We start from the raw sequence: 24502 nt of genomic DNA, 5'->3' as shown, positions 1-24502 counted from the left end.
AACATGTCTGAGTTACACATCGGCGGAACACATTCGTTTTGAAATCTGTTAATGGTGTCAAATCCTACGTATTATTGACTATTTGTCGTTGATATTTGTGGCTACACTGCAATGCAACAACACTATTTATACGTTTTGTGTGCCAGAATGAACACCGTACGAAAATGCATATTAATTAAATAAACGTTAATTGTAATTGTTAATTATATCTGAAAAGTTGTTTGCATACATCACAGGATACGAATGTCAACAAGATTATTTCTCTAGACTGATGCACATATTCTGATTCATCTTTAAAATTAAATTTCCCAATTCAAGTCACCATAAATTACAGAGCGATCGGAGATCAATCGAATCTAACATAGTTAATCAGGACGATCTGATATGGGGGTGGCACAGAATTAAAATGAAGTTTTTAAGAGACGCAGAAAACGCCAAAATGAGCTTTAAGTCACCAGTCGTTGAAGCTGACGAACGGAAAACAATTCTTTTGCTGAAAATCATTTATATCGGTTATCCCAAGAGTGATGTTAAATTGGAGAGAAGTGCGCGTGTTAACGTTGGCGACTGAAAAGACTGCATAAGTCCTTGAGTTCCATTTAACATGTATGCTCTGTTTATGCATGGCTGCTGAAGGGCCATATACTCAGTGAGATACAGTGAACAGCACATCACACATTTGATGGGCATGGATGATCATTTAGACACGAACAAACGACTCTAAATTCTACATTTATTTGAAGGTCATTATCAGGTACATCTTTGGAAAAATGAAGGGAGTAGTGATGTTCATTAAAATATTCAAGGTTGGTAAAACTAATTGTACATACACGTGTGCGTCAATTAATGAGAATGTGTGCTATTGCCCAAGGAATAATTGTAAGAAGCGTGTTGTTCCTGTCAATTATAAATCAACCACAGACACATAAATAATACATTTGCCATTCAACTGATTTCCATCGGCATTGTATGCAGGCGATATTTTGCATTGTAATAGCTGTTGTGTGTAAGTTTATTTTTCAATACACGCCGTCTTGAACTTACTGCACAGCTGCGTGAAACACGTACGAATCACACGTATTACACCCCCCATTTGCCCTAAAAGGTAGCATCACTCTCTCTAACAGCACGAATGGTGTCTTATGCCACTCCACATCATCTGCTCCAATCAAGCGTGGATACGTAACACGCACAGAAAGGAATCGCAGCCCCGACATTTGTTGTTGACAAATCCCATTCAACTGTCACAAAATATGAGGTTAGTGACTCGGACGTCAAGTGTTTAACGATTCATTAGAACAGAACAGAACATAACAGAACCTTAGTTCCATCACTGGCAAGCATAGACCTAAGTGGTTATTGATTTTCGTGATTAAGTCAAATACTCCACTCGTCTGCGTTTTTTTTATTCAGAGTTCCCGGCAAGGTCGTTTATACGTTGTCAACTGATGTTCTAACATCACACGTTTCAATCTGACGTCAAACGGTGTTTTATTTAAGTGAAATTGTTATTTGCAATGTGCATGTGCCAGTCAAAAGTGACACCAACCACAGTTAAGGTGATTATAATAATGATGATTAAGTGCTATATAACAGGCTACGTAACTGCGTTTTTATTCAGCTATGCCATGGTATAGGCTACCCGATATAATCTGTGAAACGTTTTATCACGGTGCATTATACCGCCATACTAGGGAGCCTCATTCATTCATGTGTATGTCTATGTTTGTTGCGACAAACGCAGCGATTAGTCTGCACTGTGCCTAGTACGAGTTGAATCCTCCAATTTGCTGGTCGTCCTTCATATGTTGTGCCAACCGTAAATGAGCTATTCATTGTAAAGACAATCGCGCATGTTAGACACACAACGCCGACCGTGAGTCTTGAATTACCATCACTTACCAGACATCGGCAAATGCCCGCTACATCGTAGCATCACCATGGGATGCAGTAACTCCAGTCATAACTGCGTTTCTCCCAAAAAGGAAGATAGTATGGAACAATTGCCACCGACATCATTAACAGATCAACACAGGGTCATACTGCTAGACTCTTGGAAGGTAATTCAGGAAGACATTGCCAAGGTTGGAGTCATCATGTTTATGGGGTAAGAATTGAGTACAAGCGTGCCTGTAACAACCGCTTTAATATTGAGAATTCATGTTATGTTTATGTCATACTTAACACTGTTTTTGTCTATACCTATAGTCGGTTACTGATCGTTCACATCCAGTGGTGCGGTAAGCTAAATTTCGTAAAGTACCAATATGGCAGTCACTGTGTCATTCAAATAGATACAGGTGACTGTTTGAAACACCCCTAGCGGTATTAAGCAATGCGTTGCTCATTAATGATATTTCCTCGAAAGATTCAAAAGATTGTGTGGCCATTAACTCATGGAATGAGGCACATGCAATCAATATAGCGAGCATAATTGATTTTTCTTTGATATTGCTTCGCAATTTGTGTTTTCGCATTTTGAGTTTGGACTAAATTGTTATGGCCTCGGCAATCAATATGCACAGCACGAACATCGTGTATACAAAGTTGATGACGCAACGGAGTTTTCCCACTAATTGGTTGATGATCTAAGCATGTTGCAAGCAATGTTACTGGTATTCCCATCAGTCGTGAGAAAAGTCAGTGGCAATAAAAGTAAAAGGTACTTGATGAATGGATATTTAACAAATTACGATATCATTGACTTGTTAATATTACTTTAGGCAAAGATTTAATTCGAGTCTTGGATATTTATGAACTGACACCGCAAGGCGACTGTGTTCATAGAACAGCATGATTGCAATTACTCTGCGAACACAGTGAATTTGTTTATGTCCTGCTCGTTTCTCGTCTGTGGTGTTGATTTATTTATTTAGTATCAGCGAGCTGCCGTGGAACGCGAGTAATTCTAGGGGCATCACATTCGCCCCGTAGTAAAAGATTTTATATACATTACCAGTAATCTTATTGAGCTCTAAACTTTATGCAGATGGATTATACAGCCACGAAGATGGGTCAAAAGGTCTCAACAATCATTCGTACCATGAACACATGCATTCACGGAGGCGTCGTTTGTTAGTAAATAATATGTTGTCTGGGACGTGAAGACGCCCAGTTTTCCGCTAAAACAGCTATTGTTTAAACGTGGAAACAATTTACATTTAAATGTTATTATAGTGACACTCCTCATCTTGAAATATAAGAACTAGTAGCGACTTTGGATATACCTCGTTTAAATGTTTAGAATACGTCATAAGCATGGGTGACCAATAGTGGCATCGACAGTGTATTGTATACTTGAACGTGAACGCTGCCGTAGACGTTTATAAAAAAAAGGCTACCGACACTCTTTCATTGAGACTGTTCTCCCTAAAATACCCGGGTTTTCCCCTGACATAGCTGTGCTTTAAGTATTAGAGCCTTATACATTGAACCACTGCTTTCTGATAACTAATGTTTGTTCTGGGGTTGAATTCTCATGTATGACTTATTGAACTGTAGAAACTGTAGAAACTTATGGTGTATTGAGTTTATATCATATTGTACATGTAATCATTGGTTACGGGAACTGTGAATGTTTGAAGGGAAGGAGAAGTAATAACATTGTTAGCTTAATTTGTACAGATTAAACCGTAACAATATAATTGATTTATAAGGCTCTGCCACAGTCGGGTGTAACACTCAACATTGATTTTATTATACCAACTTGTTTCTGGCAAAAGGAATAACTTAAAATAACTAACAATATATGTACAAATACGATACAACCCCCGTCATATTTTACTCACAGTCGTGGTTGAACAACATGAGCCCTGTAACTAGCATACAGCGATTATTGTTTCATTATTACATTACATTACATTAGCGGAATTATTGGTACATGTAAACTTGTCCCAATCGACATAATTTCGTAAAATATCGACCCCAATTAGTGCCGTACGCCTGATTACGTTTTAGAGACTAGCAATACTTGCAGAATATCAAGCGAGCAACTGCAGACGGTATTTATTATTTTCGTTCTAAAAAAATGTTTACGTTTGGGGCATTCTTCTAAATAGAAATCATTCCGTGGTATATCGTCTATTTAACCTCGTCATATGTAATTAAAAGGACAGAACGATCGATGTGAGATCATATAAACACGCAACACACGAGATTCGGAACGACGACCACGGCATACCGATCAGCCAGTGTAAACAGAAACGCACGTCACTACATAAAACTAACCGTCCACTACAAACGACTCGAAACGTGTGAACGCGAAACTAAAATGTTTAGATGGATATTCGCAAACTAAACTGCAATTTCATAGACCACCACGCACATACAAAACAAAGTATTCGTAGTTTCAAATAAATGTGTGTATGATGAACATTGACTCTCTGACTTCAAATTGTCAGATTAGGTAATTATCATACTATTGTCTAGCTATGGATATTCATCAGGCAATTATGGGAATTACATTATTCACTACATTGTGGGAATTACATTTGTTGCTAGTTAATCACTTACATTTAAAAATGTATAGTCCAGGTAATTTTTAACATCTTGGAATTCTTCCTAATATATATATATATATGTTTAGGTATCGTCTGTATTATTCCATCATCGTAAAATATTGTCTGAATATGTGCATGGTAGACATTGGTCCTCTCGATTTCATATTGCCTGACTAGGTAATTAACATACTATTGTTCAACTGTGTAACCCCATACAGCTGCATTTCAAGTAATTCAGGCAATTGTGGCAATAGTGAATATGGCAAATGGGGTTATCTTTCAGCACTTGGCTACGAATTACATGCACCAGCTGTTTATACGGAAACGTGCGGCTGAGAGACTGGTCGTCAGTGATCGACCCATCTATTCGGATTGTAAAACTCAGATGTAAATACGGATGTAAATGACTAAGCCATTACTGCATCTGGTACATTTTTTGAAAGATCTCTAATCGGACAACAAATCAACTGTTGTCAGTCAGTGAACAATTTGTTGGGTATTATCATCACGTGACCATTGTACCAGGTTGCGTCATCTACATCACCATTTTATTTACTCTAATCATTGTTAGTTGTTGCATATTCGCCGGAATAGTCCTGCTTCAAAAATATATCTATCTCATCATGGCTTGGCTGGAGAATTTTATATTTGGGGCGAGCGAACCACGTGCAATTGCGTGCACGTGTTTAATAACCGCTGTCCATGTGAGTGTTGCGCAATACCTGAATGAAACATATACTTAATCTGCTGATTGATTACCTCTCATTGAAATTTACTGCTTGTAACATATGGTATAGTTTAAGCGATCCCTTTTTATTTATTTAATATTTATTTATATATTTTTCCAATTTAATTTTTTCATAATATGTAATATCAATTAATTACAAAGACAGCAGTATTTCATGGCAATGCTTTGCCTATACTTGCAAGTAAGTACCCTACCATCGTAGCCCACTTTTGGTTGAAGAAGTTCACAGTTCGTTTTCGGTGCTATTTGCACAAGGTAAACTTTGGTTGAACCGTTTTCTTGGCACAGGTATGTGCTGCGACATTCAAAGATTGTAACTATGATGATTGTATCGACAACGGAAACCTGGAAGGGGTTGTTATGAAATATACATAGCGGAGTGAAAACGAAAAAGAAATCAATGCATTTGCCACAGTATGTAATATGATAACATTGAATATAATGAAATGCACACTTCGTTCACTAAAATGCAGTGCTCTATGCCACATCTTTGTCTAGGATTTATTTATTGGATATTGCCAGTGGCGACATTCTAATTCGCTTACCCATGTAAGTTCAGAATAAGTCAGCGAAGCCAGGAGCTTGTGTGAAATCACTGAAGGAGAACTTTTTTCCGTTCTGCTCTCTGGAGGTTAACATAGTTAAAGGTTGAAGTTATCTGCTCTGCATTTGAATACTCAATTGAAGTGAGATGAATCCTTCAACTCTTGTGTCCCCGTATAAGCAACATAAAATAGACTGGATGTGTTTTGAGTGTTTGAATGCTTCAGTAGTTAAAATTTACCCAATTGTCTTTAGAGAACAGACATAGAAATATTTAGTGATCCGTAATGAACTTCTATTCTTGTAATTAGACATTCTTTAGGAATTCAGTGAAATTACAATAGTAGTAAATAATTAACGTGTCCGGCTAATATGATTTTACGAAGTAAATAATTAGGTTTACTTGTGCAGAATACCATTCATTAGTCAATTGAAAAATGTTGTATTTTCTACGCCATATTCAGGCCACGTATACCGATTTTACGTATGTGAGGCGTATATATTCAAACGTCGGGTCTCTCTATGTCACTGCATGCGCCCTGTTTTACACTTTATTGGAAGTTCGTCGTAGAATAATGATGTTTAGTTCACATGATTAGTGTGGATAAATAAATAATAAGTAAGGAAGATGGAACAGTTTCCGAATGGTATGCTAAGACTATTGTGAAGCAACTGTGTCGTATCCTATAAGATTTGATACATAGTTAGTATTGGTTTGATGATTCGCGATATATACCTCGGGTCGGCAAGCTGTAAACATTTGTTTTTTTCATAATTATACTGATACCTAACTGATTTTAGCCGATTGTTTGCAATAATTTAAAAAAAATATAAGTTAAAAAAAAGAAACACATCCTTGGGGTCATTAAACTCACGGAGTGTTGTCTGTAATCAACATACCTCTTACGTGGTTACTGTTGGTTTATAGAGTCTGACTAGAAACTATTGTACTATCCACTTAATCATCTGTCACTTTAAGTACGTAACAAATATAATTAAATCCCATAACAAAAGAAAATGAAACTGGGCAAACAAAGACTGAAGCATGCAAGCAATTGTATGTTCTGTAGATATTAATGGCAACTAAAATTAAATGATATATGCGTACCATAGACTGTATTGTAATCACGTTTTATTAAATTAGGTAATGCATAAATACGTGATTAATTTCTGCCTTGAGTGGGACAACTAATTTCCGCTGATAGTTGCAATTTGGGATCATTTGGCAGCTCTGCTGATGTCTTGCGACTGTTATGTGACACATATGATGGCATGAATATGGGAAAATTACGGACAAGTTTTTGTGGATTCATTTGAACACATTTGAGGCTAATTTTCATAAATCCGTGTGCGTCGGAGCATTATCAACTGCATTACCACGTGAAATTTAAACACGCAAATGAGAAACCGACATGGTCGGCAACATTCGGACGTGCTGCAAATTATTAACATTTTACAGTTTACTGAATTTTTCTTTCAATGTTCATATTCATATCAATAGTGTCTAGACAATAATGCTCAATGTCTCAGTTTAATATATAGACGCAAACCGTAACATTCAATTGCTGGATCGTAACAATCAGCGAACCACCGTGTTCATCGCATATTATGAATACACAGGATAAAAAACGCTCATCTCTGAGCTAGAGATTGATATAATTATCTACCCTATAATTCAATGTAACTTAACCATTCCTCGTACCTTACATCTGACGCCATTGTAGATTGATATAATTGCTTTGATTACCCTCAGGTGTTTAGTATGTCTCCTTACTCTCTTTCAATTGTGCAATGTTACGTTCTATTTAAGTAGGTGACCGTGCAATGTGATATATTATGTTGGTTGTTGCAACTTGTTAACGTTCTTATGCACGTTATTATATCATCCTCATCAAACCTTGTGTTTATATCCTGCGATTGGAGATTGATCAACTCAACGATTGATATGCTATCAAGCATTACGTTTTGCCATTGACACAGTGCATTCGTTAAACTTGATTAATTATGACAAAGCTGCTTGCTTTAAACGGGTAGTCAAATACAGAAAACCTGCAAACATTGTGCGTGCGTGTGCTATCCCATAATAGTAGTTGGAACAATACAATGCGGATCGCAGCGCGATGCACGTAGTGTACAATGCGTACAGTCATATACGTATACCACCAGGTTAAACCATAGCTGAAGCGAATAACATTAACGTCAGCTAGGTACATACATACGTACTTCTGTACCCTTCGTGTGTATTCAAATATAGGTAACATCCTCAAATATTTAAATTCCGTGACATCTGCTATTTGTGTCCCACTGCTTGATGTGAACAATGCGACAATAGTACCCCATGCTTGGCACGGTAATTCAACACCATTACTGTGGATATGAACTACAAAGTGCTGGTCATAAATTTCCTTGAATGACATTTATTTCTCATCAACGAAACTCAGAATAAATCGCCTAATCAATACAATAGCGATGGTATAATGAACCCATAAGAAGCAATTTAATAACCTGACACAGGTGTTCTAAAGCCTCACGTTTTTTTTTACGTTTAAGGAAAAAATTGTCTAATCTGCCACGCTGTACAAACTGGTCATATGCCGACAAATTATGAGGAACAATGAGACTTGATTGAATGGATTTAATATAAGTCCGATAACTTGATTCTCCATCTTGACTGATTTACCAAATTTCCGCGTGCCTGGGATTTGTCACATCTACAACATAACCTTATTGTGAAATTACCTGACACGCAATCGTTTTTTTTAATGCGTGAGGCAGCCCCGTCTTATACGTTTTAACAGCAGAACATCTTTCATTCAAAGCACAATACGTCAATTCGTCATTGATCGCATATATTCTATATTCTCGCGAGTATTGTAACGTCAGTGCCCATCAATTTCGCAGCAATACCGGGCTTGAATCGTGCTTCGCAGCACAAGTAGTCATGGAGATCACCAGACCGTGCGACAATGTATCCATCACCGACATGTGTCATTTTCAGCGTGTTGTTGTTGTTGCACATGATTGACGAGGAACAAGGGAAACACATGTGTTTTTGGTGTCGGCTGCACTAGAGCTTTTTAACGAAGGCACAACGACACCTCAAATAGCTGTAACATGTAAAAAAACACTTCAATTCGTACATGTTATTTAACAACGTTGTATATTAGAACATGATATTATAGAGTTGTTTTTTCACGCGTCAATCATATCTCATATAATAGATAGCAAACCGAACTTACAGACTGATTGGCGAAACAAGAATAAATAAAAACAAATATAATCCATTTGTCGATAGAATTTGATTGATGAAACTCGTACGTGGCATTACCATAACAATACAAGTAGTAAATACTGTCAGGTAGGTATGTGCAAGTAATGATATTAAATATGCAATCATTAATACAGCCAGCAATAATTTGAAAATAAAACACATTCTTTCGTTGATGAGCATAGTCGCTTTGTCTCGCAATATATATATATATAGTCATTGCATTTGCATTCGGGAATTTTATGCTGGTCGTCGACATTGCAGTTGATGATAACCATACGACACGACAACGTAAAGGCTATGAGCGATGTAAAGCTGTTATGTAAAACATTGGAGTGTAGAATAGTAATTTTATGTGAATTGCATTATAATAATATTTTACCACTGTAAGAGTTCGCCGTAACTGAACGCTTTTTGAAGCAACTCAGTATAGGTAAATAATATGGACGCAATATATCACTAAATGTCTGATTAATGTTACCAGGCTGCAAAATACGAATGGACTGTAATTGATTAATTATCAAAATATACCGAATAATAAAAAAATAAATATGGCCCGAAGCGTGTACCAATGTCAACTTAATATATATAGCTTACATAGATAGTGAATTCTCCCCTTTGTAAACACATACATGTATTTTGGAATCCAGATGCCTGTTTTTATATAGAGCACGACATGCGTACGCTGCAGCAGTGGCGTTTTGTTTATACAGGCGGGGATCAGTTAGCTGGTGACGTTGACCTTGACGCTTCGAGGGCTGCTTTATTTATTTATTCACCTTCTAGAAACTAAACGAGGACATTTAACAAATAAATAATGAAATTGAATCACGTCACACCTAAAACGCGCGTAGCGAATGCATGGCTCAGTCAGAAATCTCCCTATAACGAATTCTTGGATGTCCAGCTGTACCCTGCTAACTAAGTATATGCAATAAAAATACATTCAAGGAAACAGTTTTGAATTGACGCCGTGAATGGACATCTGATCCTTCAGTGATTGCAGGGATTCTGCTTTATTACATTGTGCGTGTGTCGCCACATGACTCAACTAAATATGAAAAACCGAGACATCGCTACACGCCCACAGAATATATTTAAAGAGGAATTCTACGTGTTGGCATGTTCCTTTGTTGTTAATATTACAAATATGTATTAGTTAGAACATGGGGAATGTTACACAGTTTTTAATTATTTAATTAATTATATGTTTATTGTTATACTATTGCTCATATTTTAGCATTATGTTACTACATTATCAAACGATAAACTATTACGTATGCGTTGTATTTGCCCTGAATCTGAATTCAGTTACGTAAAATCATGTCCATTTCATTGACCCTATGGACCATGACATAATAATAATTCTGCACTATTGCGCATAAGAAATTGTTGTTGTTATATTACTTTTCTGTTACTTTGTGACAAATTGATATATTTTCACCATGCCGGAATACAGAGCCATGTAATAATTAACTTCATCCCATCGTTTCTCTCTCTCATAGTACAACTAAATAAAGTCATTGATATTCTTATGATCTCTACAGTGAAATTGACATGGTAGAGTGGTTGTATATTTAGGAGATATGGAGTTTAAACATGTTATAAGGCAGAAGGAAAGTATTTTAATAATCGCACAAGTAGCCATTATGACTCAATTTAACACTCGTGGGTTATATTGAGTTTCTAGGGTTAGCCACACGACAAAGAAATTATATCTATGCGCAGCGTTGTCATTGCATTTTTCACGAGAGAAAGTTTTTTGTTTTGTTTTTCACATATGTGACCGATCCTCAGTTTGTAGATTCCACGTTAAACTTCAACGACTTAGGTATCAAAAAACCTTCGACGAGTTGTTAAGGACATCTGAAAAAGTAATTTGATTTGAAACCACGTCGCCCCATGCGACTCAAATCAACTGGGAATCGTATCGAAGGTCAGTTTAAACGAGCCCGGATTAAGGAGAGTTCATGCAGGAACGACTCCGGTGACATGAAACGTGATTGTAACATCATCTTATATGGTGGGTGCCGTCATGACACTTTTGTAAAGGGCCATACAACCTTCGTAGTTTGTAACATGATGATAATAATAAATTCCCCCTCAACATGTAGTGCTTGTATTATGTTGACAAACTTTCGCATCTGCAAATGTGTGCAATGTCAATATGACCTCGATGTTTCAAAGCGTTTTATTTATCAATTCTCTTGTCACACAAGATTGATGTGCTTTCTGTACCCTGGGCAGAAATGAACCAATTATTGAAAATAATAGATCTTTGCACTCTTTACCTCCCTGCGGGAGTATTTTGTCTTAAATTTAGTACAACGTAATTTATATGTAGCTTTAACGGTGGGAACACTATAACCAGAAGTTGATTTTATGTATATTATGCGCAATTGAGTAGCTGATCGATTGATTTAAGTGGATAGTATATTCCAGAATAACAAAATATTCCAAAATAACCTTTATTAGCCCTAGTTTTCTGTTTCTGTTTCTTGGGTATATAATTGCCGTTCCTTTATGTTATACTGCCCCCAACGGTATTTGTTGTAGTGAATTGAACCAGTGAGTCCATATTCTGGACGGGGGAATATCGGAATTAATTATCTCTATTGTGTAATGCCAACCAATCACAGTCGTGTTAGTTATCTCTCGTCAAACAGTGCACGTGTTCTTCTCAAGTAGAGAGTTCCATGTCAATAATCACTAAACCAAACATCCGTGTTGACCAAGGCTGTTGGCCACTTACGACAACGTTCAGTGGTTCATTTATTCAGAGTTATCTCGCGTTTTGGAACATTCACGTCTAATCTGGTATTAAAAGCTCAATAAAAGTATAGTTATACAGTTGTGAAAACAATTTGTGCCTCAATGCCTTTAGAAAATAAGAAGGGCTTTATCTCTTAATCGTCGTGGACACAATTGTTTAAGTCGGAACAATGAAAGATAGCGCTTTGTGTAAAATAACGCTATTTGTGTGTGTGTAACATTCGACGCGACCACTAAATTAGATTTAAACATCGGAAGATGAACTTGATGAAAATATGTGTGAGTTATTGGAGCCAGGCGTGCACGGAGACTACTCAATTCTGTCAATTCTGTCGTGCATTAAACATTCAATTAAATCACACTGCGACCAGTTATTTACGTGTTATTTTTGGTAACACTGTTTATCTTCATACCTCGGAATGATTGACTGGCACAGCACTGTGGCAGTGTAGTGTGTATCGCGTCATCGGAGAGAGTCCATTCCCTAGGTCAATTGTCAGTTTGTGAGAATGATGTCAATTGTTGGTTGTGTTGTGTTCATCAGTTATAATATTTATATTCAGTATTCACGATCGACTAGAAATCATAATGTTTACATAACCATGAATACAACTGACAAAACCGCAATGGTCACTATTCAAGTCCAGAATTACTAAATAGATACCTCAAATGGCTGTGGGCTTTTAAGACATATTTTTAATATACACACATGTTACAAGTGAACATATTTCCATGATTTGAATCCCCCAATCCGATGTTGAATTTTGAATATTTTAATTAACCTGTTAGACACTATATATTTAATCTTTCGCCTTGTGAAAATGATGTGTTTCAAAACGAGGAAGGTATTACACACCATTTAAATATCAATATCATTGACTTGATTTATGAAGGCAATACCATGAAAGTGGACCATGTCGTAAGCGATTCCGTCGTTCGGTCATTCACTTCTAGCCTAAATGTTATGGATAGTACATCATCAAAAACCTGCAAAAGTCTTTTTAGGTGACCTCTACAGTGCAATTGGCATAGTCGATTAGTCTCTAGTATATTTTGAAATGTTCAAATGTGTGACGGTATATATAGAGAAACTGTAGCTGCTTCAGTCCACAGTGATTTAGTTACATTTGATGTCCTAGTATATATTACTAACACGAAATCGCTGCCTTGTCTTTGTATATGCATTTGTGTCTTATGATGCAATACTGATTTTGTATGTTGTAACGCGATGACACTAGTACATATAAAAATAACATTGACTACAATCACGTCCTGACTTCCTTATCTGTAATTTAGACAAATGTTTTCATCGCTAAATATCCTTATTGATACAGTGTAATATATTTAGAACCGTAAAGTCGGTAACCTTGAATGACGCAAGTGAATGATTTCTCTTGTCTGGTGTACAATCATAACAGACTGGAAAACATAATTCATTGCTATACATTAATAAAATGTTTCCATGACAATAAGAACACACTAAATTGGCTATCTTAGCAATAGTCATAATTTATTCGACTATTCAACTATTATTTGTAAAAAATAATTTACTAACATTACACCCAAACAAATATCAAGTAAAAACATATAAAATCCTAAATAGATACAGAAGTTTTTGAGAATTTTAATCATGATGTAAAAAGTTCAGTATGCATGGTGTTACTGGAATTGTTATTACATCATATAGATGTATTGGACATTATTTTTATGTTTTGTCACTCTAAACGGCTATAATTTGTGGGTTAGCATGTTATTTCTACTCTATTTATCGACATCTGTTAGTTCATACATAATGTCACTGGATATGTACAATAGCAGTATTCAATACGTTTAATATTATTTAATCATTACATGAATTTATTCACTTTAGTAAATATTTTAGTACGAAGTCGTAGTTTTGTAATTAGGAATTTAATTCTTTAATCTTCATAACAATAAGAATGTATAGTAATGTCAGTTGACTTGTATTGTCCATATTGGTGGAGGTATACTAATTGTTTAGCTGAACTTTCTCATGAGGTTTCCATATATGGGCGTATTAATGTTACCAGTGTGTTGTCATCACGTCTGATGTGAGATTTCCATTATTTACAATGCCGTGGTGTTTATTAGCGCAATCGTGACCAATCTTGTAATCAGGCGTGTCAGTGTAGCGTGACAGCAACACGCAATGAGGACCTCGATGACAACCTAGATAACTAATAATGGCCAATGATGATACTGCGCAGTGAACTATTGCGTGATATTCCAACGTTATGCCCGGTAATGATTAGTAATCATGCTGACGGTTTTATCACTCCCGAGTCTTGCTACTTTTGCATTTTACCATTGCATTGTTTATTCACTCTGATGCATACTTCATCACTATGTATTTTTGTTATCAGGCATCGCTATGCGGTTCTCGTTGTTATGTTCGGGTTCTTCGCTTTGAAAGTAAGGTGATTGTGAATGGGATGATGTGACCACAAACAACTGCGCCAAACTGTTCTGACGGGCGTTAGTACTGTTTACTCCAACGTAGGTTGTGTAGTTGATGAATCATTAGTCCACAAAATAAATAAAAAAATAGCAGGTGCGGATATGACAAAAACCAATATATATATATATCGATACTGATGCATTAACGTAACATGACTGTTAATACATGACGTGCAAGATAATGGAACTCATTCAAAGACTAACAGTATCGATTCATTTCTTTTATTTACAAAAGTGCTGAGCAATTGAAACTAAACGATGAGAATCACGATTAAAATATCAACTTTTTAATCATTCAAAGACTATCGATCAATATCGATTCATTTCTCTTATTTACAAAAACTACTATCTCATGACAAGTGCTGAACAATTGAAACTAAACGATGAGAATCGCGATTAAAATGTAATCAAGTGTAGTTCCACTGATTGAAGAACGCTGCATTGCATATTACAGGTCGAATAATGCCTAAAGCAACACGTATAACGAGACACTCGGTACGTACTTGATAGGAATGACGCACTAATGGAGACATTGATCAATTATAGTGTATACATGTACGTGGCAAATTTATTGCATTCATTTTTCAATATTATATTTTTAACTGGTGATATTTGATTTCGAAATGCATTATTATTATTATTATTATTATTATTATTATTATTATTATTATTATATATATATATATATATATATATATACATATATATATATATACATATATATATATATATATATATATATATATATATATATATATATATATATATATATATATATATATATATATATATATATATTACCCTATTGTCTAATTTCGGCGATTGCTAAGATGTACTATATGTTTAGCAACCATGACCATGAAAAAGTTATCGTCTTTTAATACTAGATGTATCTGTAATCGGTGTCTGTTTTTTTTGCACTAAATGTTGGATTGTTTAAATAAAAATTAATCGTGTGTATTTAACAGCAGGCAACGTACGCGTATACGCCATATATGATGAGCCAACACACAATATTTGCAAGCAGCGCCCAGACGTCATGTCAGTAAAATTTCGTACAGATCTACAAGGTTAACTCATTCCAGACAAATACAACGGAAATTTGAATCAAAAATTAACTGAATAATAAACGTAGTTACACTAATAAAAGCAGTGTATAACAGAAACAAATTGTATTTTTATAATTTCAGTGTTTCTCTGTTCATTAAAGCGGAACTAGTACGAGGTGTCACCCAAGGCACAATTCAGATGCTATCATACATATAACATGCTGTACTTGCTATTTACGCACTGTTAGTACACCTTGTCAGTCTAGTGGTGTATAAATATACCCTTGACATTATAAAATACAAGCTTTTAAGAACTTTGTATGTACAAAAACAATTATCAGTGGTGTGAATAAACACCTGACACTTCAAGTTCAAATACAAGTCCGTAACGATGCTAGCCCCATCAAACATAAAAAGTTGATAGTCATGGAATCCCGTGAAAGCTATATATCATTTTAGTATTTAGGAGACTGCATACCCGTTTGAATTGGATACGAGATTAAGTAATTATATGTCGACAATCATACTTTTATCAATAATCTATGTATATAAATAATGTATGTATTATGCTTTGCACATTAAAATAGGTATGTGATACTAAATTAAAAAAAAGATTATACAATATTACATAATATTAATTATGTATATTATTGTAAAAGATTATACATGAATAATTAAGACTTTTTTTTGTGTAGTGTCTACTCCAATACGCAATGACCTGGGATACTGAGATAAATAGAACAGACAGCAAATGCATTAAATGAAGCATGTGTGAATGGTATGGACTTGGCGGATAGAGCAGTTTACATGTATCCCATTACCCCGTGGCAGGATTATCCTATAATTTGATAGATAGAGTAGATATAAATAAATATAATACAAAGACATTGTTACCGTATTAACTTGAAGAAATGAACATTTAAATTGTGATCTAATTACCATAGCAACACGCAAACTGAATACGTAACAGCAGTATCAGTGACACGAATATTGAATCAGTGATTTGATGAATAAAAGTGTACGCATCGCTGTCACAATTACAATGTGAAGCAAGGCGCGTTGATTTGAAATAACGTATAATAACAGGTGATTTTATTTTTCAAATAGGGTGTGCAAAATATGTGATTAAAATGAAATGCCCATTGAATGTTGTAAATCCAAACTTAATGTATCTAAGTACCTGATATGTATGACGTCCCCCCCCCCACACACACACACAGATATTTGGAAAACGGTTAAGGAAGTGAGGATAAGCCGAAGGTGGACCAAAGGGATTCACAAAACAAAACAAAAAAGTTGATTACCGATATGACGCAAAGTAGGTTTGTGTAGTTACTTCGAAATGCACGCTCGAGTTTGAGATTCTGAGTAAACGCAGAAATTTGGCGAATATAAACTTTGGTGCATAGTCTGTCGCACCATTATACCTTGCCAAATTTGAGTGTCAAGTGTTGTGTCGCGTTTCCATGGGAAATCAGTTAGGCTATGACATAATATAAAACAGCAAACTATATTGGTTTAAATTTGAAATAGATGCGGGTTGTTTGTTACGGAAACGTTGATTGATACATCCAGCTCCTTGCCGCGACCAATCAAATCATTCAATTTAAAGAATGAGGCTACAGCTTTTCGTAACACGATCACACGTGGATGGTCGGCTACAGCGAAACCGAGCGTATCGGACAATGAATTGTATTATCCGTACCGTGTACATCCAACCATTTACAACTGACCTTGGAACAATTGAACGAACGTTGAAGTATCGACAAATTCCTAAAATTAGTGATGAGTGACGAGACTCGTGTTAACCGAGGAAAATAATACAAAATATAACATTTAAAAGCACATTTAGTTTCATTCAGGAAGCCTAAGTCAGCAAACAAATCACTAATAAATTTGTAGAATGTTTAATGTATTTCAATGTATTTGAGTGTTTCATTTCAGGCAGATGGCATGACGTAATTATCGGTTGGTCAGACTCTTAATATAATGCTAGTATCCATCCATTATATCATACAATCCCCAGCACATTGTCACTGTTCATCATATTGCCTCCACTCTTTCTTGGAGGAGAGGCGTTACTGAAATAACGTTGTGACAGAAAACAAGTAATGTTGTAAATACATTTCACTGCCCATTCCATGGACACTAGTTTCGAATTGTTTATCTGTCGTCTAGGACACCCCATCTTATATCAACAATTTGTCAGTTTGTCGAAAGACAGCACACGTTTTTCATGAATGGAAATTCAGAAGCGAGATAAGCCGGGTGGACTTAAATAAAGACGGACAAATTAAGATACAATAATATATACATAGATTAAATCGTGTTAAATACCACCCATCCATCAATTCTGACACAGCATTGTGTCTAAATATACTTGCAACAATCTAGATCTATTATTTATTATCATCAACTATTCACCTGTTTTATTTGCAATTTTTTTAGATTTTAAATTATATCAATATTTTAACAATATATGACACGATGACATATACAACTGTTAGTAAACACGTGTCGTTGTCAATCAACTCTGTGTAAGCACTTGTTTATTTACATAATACGTAATAATCTTTTTTTTTCAACAACTTATCACATTTCATTAAATCTCCGTTATGTTTCTTTCCTAGTCTTTTCGAAACCCACCCAGAATGCAAGGAAGTGTTCATGCCATTCAAAGAATTACAAGGGGACGACCTTCGGTGGAGTTCAGCATTGAAAGCGCACGGTCTGAGAGTTATGGCTGTTATAGAAAGAGTACTTGCTAGAATAGACAGTGATGAAAAAATTGAAGAACATTTAAAAGCATTAGCCAAGAAACACGTCGAATATGGTGCAAACTCCGATCTAGTAAGAGTAAGTACATTTCAATTTACTGTGCGGTATTTTTATGTGGGGCTTCTGATGAGATTATCAAAAATACAGCAATCGATGACTATCTTATAGTTGTATTATTGGTCTACTATTGTACAAACTGGACAGAGAAATCATTAGTGAATGGCAAACGTAAAACATGAAAACGAGAAAACGTGATAATACTGAATGTATCGAGAGCACACCAAGTGTTATGGTGGTAGCGTACTACAGAAACAGTGATATAGGAACTGGGGATTTACTGTTCAATAATATAATGTATATTATCACACACAAAAATAATCCCAGATATTTTGCAAAGTGACATTTACATTTGAATGTGCTTGTTATATACGTGAATTAGCCTGAAGTTGTCCATTGGAGCAATATTCACATCACAGAACCATCGTATCAAAATAATGACCTGAGTCAACCTATTAGTGTCAACTGAATTCCACATAATATAGTCACAACAAAGCTACAAGGCATTTTGAAAGCACAGACCTTTTTTTACAGCTACAACGTTATTTTTACAATAATCCTATCTGGCAATGGGGAAGACACCTTCCAAAAATTCCAGTCACCATGGCACTGGTGAAAATTCCGAAATTGACCTTGACTGCGCCCTCACTTCTTGTCACACTCATTGTAATATTACCGTAATTGGTATAGTACAGGTGTGATGGTTCAAATACCAAAATGGCAACAGTAACATAAAGACTTCCCTGGCGGCGATGATAACATACGAACACGGAGTCAACAGATGGGTTTTCAACTGGTACTGGTATTATTATACTCTGCAAACATCAAGTACAATAACTCGGTAAAACTCCAAACCTCCAATAACTAGATACTTAAACTCCACCACAATTCAACGAGATCTCCGATCCTATCTCAGTGCTGAACAACTCCCCTATATATACCCACACTGTCTATAAATAGACCATTACATCAGCATACATAATGAGTCTGGAACATACTACAAATTTCTAGAATGTTCCATTACCTTCTATTGCCTTCTACAGTGTCCTATTACCTATTCAATCAACATCTAAAAATTCCACCCAGACACAGTACCGTTCTAGAACATTCTCAGTCACACGGAAGTGGTAAACAAGTCGTATGCGACATGCCTCCCCTCTCAAGAATATTATAACATATAATATTACATGACTAGCAACGACGTCAATGATACGAATACGATAACAATTTCAAACAAAACAACAATACAATATATCAAATCGAACTGAATAAAGCTTTGAGTACAAAAATTCGAAAATCACATACAGTGGAATATAATAAAATATAAAATACAGTCATAAACGAATAACATTCTATTATACTGTTCAAAAGTTCCTCAGTCCAGGAATATCCTCAACACGATGATTGTATCCTTGCAGAGTCATCGCCCATCTCATCACTCGGTCATTTGCAAACTTGGCTTTATCCATGGTCGACATCAGTAACGCGGGATGGGCATTGTGCTGCTCGATGACCAACACCCTGACATACAAAACACCGGACACTACTGCCCTGTCCCACATCAGTATTACCAATGGCAGTGTCATTATCATTACGCCTCACCTGGTTCTCCGTGGATAACTGTCGATCATGTGTCACTAGGTACTGCTTTGCTATTACCGCCAACTCATCTAAATCTTTGGGTGCTCTTTCTTCAAGATGAACCGCAAGATCTTTTGTACAGGCACCAATAAACTGCTCCTTCACCATCAAGTCGGTAACACCATCATATTTTGCTGCAGTGCCTGACAACTCAACCCATTTAGCAAAATAATTCTTAAGCCGCACAATTAACTGGTCAAGACTCTCAGAACTTTCAGGTTTAATTTCACGGAATCGCTTCCTGTACCCATCCTCTGTGAAATCGTATCTTGTCAACAGCGCCACCTTCACACGATCATAGTCAACTGCATCAGTGTCGGACATCCTAGAATATACTTCCAGTGCTCTACCAGTCAACAGCGCAATCAATTTTATAGCCCATCCATCTCTATGCCAACTCGCATTCGTTGCAAACCTCTCAAGTCGCAATACATGACTATCAAGTTCGTCCTTACCATCAACAAATGCAGGCAACTTTGGTGGCTGTGCATCACTGATCACATTTTGTTGACCGCCAAAATCAGCCTGTTGGAAGCCCGGCATAGCAGCTTGCAGCTCTAATATCCTCAACTCAAATTCTCTTTCCTTTTATCGCTGTTCTGCTTCCGCTTCCAGTCGTAACTTTTCCTTTCTTTCCTCAATCTCCATTTTCCTTACCTCTGCTTCCCTTTCCTTTTCTCGCTGTTCTGCTTCCATTCGCAATTTCTTTCGTTCGCCTGCTTCCGCTTCCAGCCGTAACTTTTCCTTTCTTTCTTCAATCTCCATTTTCCTCACCTCTGCTTCTATTTCCATTTTTGCCTTTCTCTCTTCCCTCGCCGCTTGTCTCTCAGCTCGATGAGAACTCAGTTGCTCCAAAATAAATTTCCTTTTGTCTTCTCCAGTCATTCCCAGTTCATCCGCCCACTCCATCAACTCTTGTTTCGACATATCTATTATCCCGCTGGCCATGTTGTCTTCTATGTCTTCACTGCTCCAGGACGAGCCCCCAGATGTCACACGCAACGTAATATTACCGTAATTGGTATAGTACAGGTGTGATGGTTCAAATATCAAAATGGCAACAGTAACATAAAGACTTCCCTGGCGGCGATGATAACATACGAACACGGAGTCAACAGACGAGGTTTCAACTGGTACTGGTATTATTATACTCTGCAAACATCAAGTACAATAACTCGGTAAAACTCCAAACCTCCAATAACTAGATACTTAAACTCCACCACAACTCAACGGGATCTCCGATCCGATCTCAGTGCTGAACAACTCCCCTATATATACCCACACTGTCTATAAATAGACCATTACATCAGCATACATAATGAGTCTGGAACATACTACAAATTTCTAGAATGTTCCATTACCTTCTATTGCTTTCTACAGTGTCCTATTACCTATTCAATCAACATCTAAAAATTCAACCCAGACACAGTACGGTTCTAGAACATTCTCAGTCACACGGAAGTGGTAAACAAGTCGTATGCGACACTTCTCTATCCCATGGTCTTACCTATACGTAAACCACTTGTGTTTGTGTTTGTTTGTAGATCGTGTTTCTTCATATGTCTTCATTTCTATAGAAGAAGATATTAAGGCATTTTGATGTGTATGGCTAATAAAGATGGCGGCGTGACCGTTTAGGTTGTTATTGATTATAAATATTTTATATGAATGGCAGTATATGCCATAGCAAAACAAACTTGGACACTAAATACAGTTCATAAAAATGAATCTATTTTGTTTGTTTTTTTGTAAACCAAGCAATGCATTAGTTGGGAAGGGATTTGAATTTCCACAACTACTGAGCACGATGTGCAAGTGTCCGCGGTTCAGTTCAAATACGTATATTCAATTACTGCTGTTAATGTCACTTGATATGTATTACAATATTAATGAGAAAAAGATATTTTGGATTCTGCAAATTATTCGTAGGTCTAATATTAACATCAAAAGAACGCTGTTTAGCCATTATTCTGTGGTTTTCTTGTTTCTTGTTTGAGAAATTCTCACTCGTAGCTGGATTGTTACACTTTTAGACGGTGCGCTATAAACGTCATTCATCATACATCTTTTATGACATTTGTATGATGCTGTTTTTGGAATCTTTTACTTTGAATAAATTATTCAAAATATATTCAATGTAGGTAAGCGAGTATATGCAAATATATTATACAACGAGCGGACAACAAACGAATGGCGCACAATTGAACAACCGACAAACTGACCGAAACAAAAGATGTAATTAATTATTCAATTGATCACTTATAGAATTCATATCATATACCCTTTGTTATACATTTCGATAACAAGCTTAAGAGAAGACCGCTATAGTTAAACATATCTGATTACCATCTTATTTACATATATAGTGTTGCAGTCGTGGATTGTAATTTCACACTGGACAGAAATAGGATATATTTTTACACACATTGTTGGCACGTCATAAAATTTAGTGGAATATTCTAACAAGAATGATGAGCTGGTAGTGACGTATTATTTTGATATCCTGTTCAGGCTTGGCTTCTAAGTTCATGACATCGATTTGAATCGTGATTCCTTTAAGTGTCTGTCTTTGTTCCTGATGACGTATGTAAATTTCTTAATGGCCATGGGTGTGTATGTGATCGTTATTCTCTGGAACAGTAACAATATAGATCTACGAGATAAGGCAGCCTAAACAAACACAAGATAAAACTATTACACGTTTCCGCAATCATCATCGATTTTACAAGCATCCGATATGACGCCATTCTCCGAGTTTGGAAGTCTCGGCAGAATATACGTTAGAAATATTTTATTCTGTTGACTGGGTAGCCAGCAGGGATGTCAATTCCACAACCATCCATGAACCGTAGCAAACCCGCTGACCGCAATGTACCGCGACCATGCCGTAATAATATAATGAGGGGTCATCATCATATAAGAAGCCTTTCTTTCCACTGATGTGCATGCTTTATTGCGGTTTCCCGATAGCGGGCGCTACAGCCTCTCAAACACTCTCCAAGCACACACATTGAACTCACGAGGGCGCAATGTAGACGGTGTCTTTGCATCCCGGCCGCTGTTATATAATAGCAGGTCTGATAGCAACGTAACGCTATTTGCCAATATACTAACGTCATTGCATTTATCTGAAAAAACACAGAAAATCGATATTTTTGTCTGGACCGATTCGTTCGGCTACTTCACATCGCCAAATTGTATATTTGCACTACGAGCCGTTGAATAAACACCCTGATCACGCTATTAGAGCGAAGTGTATGCTGTCCGTCTAGTGTCTGAGAGTATATAGTCCTGCGATTGGATCAGACTATTTTTCGTATTAACTCCACCAACATAATATTTTCGATGAAAATGCATTTTTAAATATTTTTGTTTGATTTTACATTTTGATAAAATAAAAAAAAATGGTTTGATAACAGTAGCAGTATACTGAAAACACGATTTTTTAAATGTTATTGATGCTATGTCTGCCCTCAAAACAATATCTAATTTTACATTGACTCATCATACTGATAATCTCATAACAAACCCAAATATTTGAAACATACTCAACAATAATCAAAATTTATTCATATTGCCTCTTCAAAAGCGTATTTGTGTCGAGTCCAAGTTTAGGTCAGTCCGTGATTTGGCTCATCTCAATTGTTTGTAGGGTTGACAAATTAATGTTGATCAAACAATGCTCTCAAATATCCTGTTCTTAATTATAAAGAATCGTGCGTGTTTATCCTGTACATTGTGCTTACATGCGAGTGTGAATAATTGCCATATATATATTACAACGAATCAATGTGTTATACAATGACTCAATATACTAGGCAACGTTGTCAATCAAAGCTAACTATTCTCTGTCGCGGTTGAAACAGCATCGTATTTTATGCTTATTCATGAATATACAATGGTTCGCTAAGACCTTGACCCACCTCATAGATGTGAAAAGTTGAATTAAGTCGTATAAATAAGACATCAAAAATGCATGCATTCACTCATTAGTTTATTCATTCATTCAATTACATTTTACAATGTACGTGTTCTCGCTTGCAGCTATTTGGTCCACAGTTTATCGGATCCATGAAGCGCCAGCTTCACAAGAGCTGGTCCGACGAGATGCAGGATGCCTGGACTGTTTTATTTGACATAATCATCTACCACATGACAACGAACATGGTGCCCGAACAACCTGAAAACAACAATATCGCAAAGAGACAGAAGAGCTCAAGAAAATCGCGCACAAAATATATGATAGATAATGGACATTCACAATAAAGCCAAACAGTGGGGTTTACATGAACGTTTTGTAATACAAAAATGACTGTGTTGCAGTTTTTGGAGGAGCGTGTATAATGACTATGATTGTTTTGAGAACGTGTACCGTACCAAGCGAGCACAACGCCCACTTGAATCCAACCCTTGACAACGTTTCAGGCGATGTATGTTGGTACTATGTGGGGATATAAAAGACAAGATCAATTCCATCTTCATCGTTCTCCTTTGATATCCGCACACCTATCGGAATTCACGAACACTTGCGATTCAGCCAATACATTTACAACAACGTAAATCAGCAATGCATTCGTTTGATTAATTAAATAATATGCAAGTTTATTCATAACAAATTACACTGGTGAATGTAAACATTCTTGGAGAAATATTTTCTTATTATACAACA

General features: G+C 36.2%; 1 protein-coding gene across 1 annotated transcript; it reads left to right on the top strand.

Annotated features, from left to right (window-relative positions):
- Positions 1-1766: 1766 nt before the first annotated feature.
- LOC100375093 (uncharacterized) lies at positions 1767-24142 on the top strand. Its single transcript, XM_002739176.4, has 3 exons — positions 1767-2107; positions 17988-18213; positions 23878-24142. Exons 1-3 carry the CDS (start codon positions 1941-1943, stop codon positions 24097-24099), a joined length of 615 nt encoding a protein of 204 aa, XP_002739222.1. The 5' UTR covers positions 1767-1940; the 3' UTR covers positions 24100-24142.
- Positions 24143-24502: the final 360 nt, after the last annotated feature.

Source organism: Saccoglossus kowalevskii, chromosome 2 (assembly GCF_978046115.1).
Source record: "Saccoglossus kowalevskii chromosome 2, keSacKowa6.1, whole genome shotgun sequence".
Lineage (NCBI taxonomy): Eukaryota > Metazoa > Hemichordata > Enteropneusta > Harrimaniidae > Saccoglossus > Saccoglossus kowalevskii.
The sequence above is the reverse complement of the archived record's forward strand: the minus strand, read 5'-3'. Positions and strand labels throughout refer to the sequence as shown.

Coding starts and splice junctions, on each gene's coding strand:
- LOC100375093 (XM_002739176.4), top strand. CDS start 1,941: ATGGGATGCAGTAACTCCAGTCATAACTGCGTTTCTCCCAAAAAGGAA. Junction 2,108..17,987: donor GGAGTCATCATGTTTATGGG/GTAAGAATTGAG, acceptor TTTCTTTCCTAG/TCTTTTCGAAACCCACCCAG. Junction 18,214..23,877: donor CAAACTCCGATCTAGTAAGA/GTAAGTACATTT, acceptor TCTCGCTTGCAG/CTATTTGGTCCACAGTTTAT.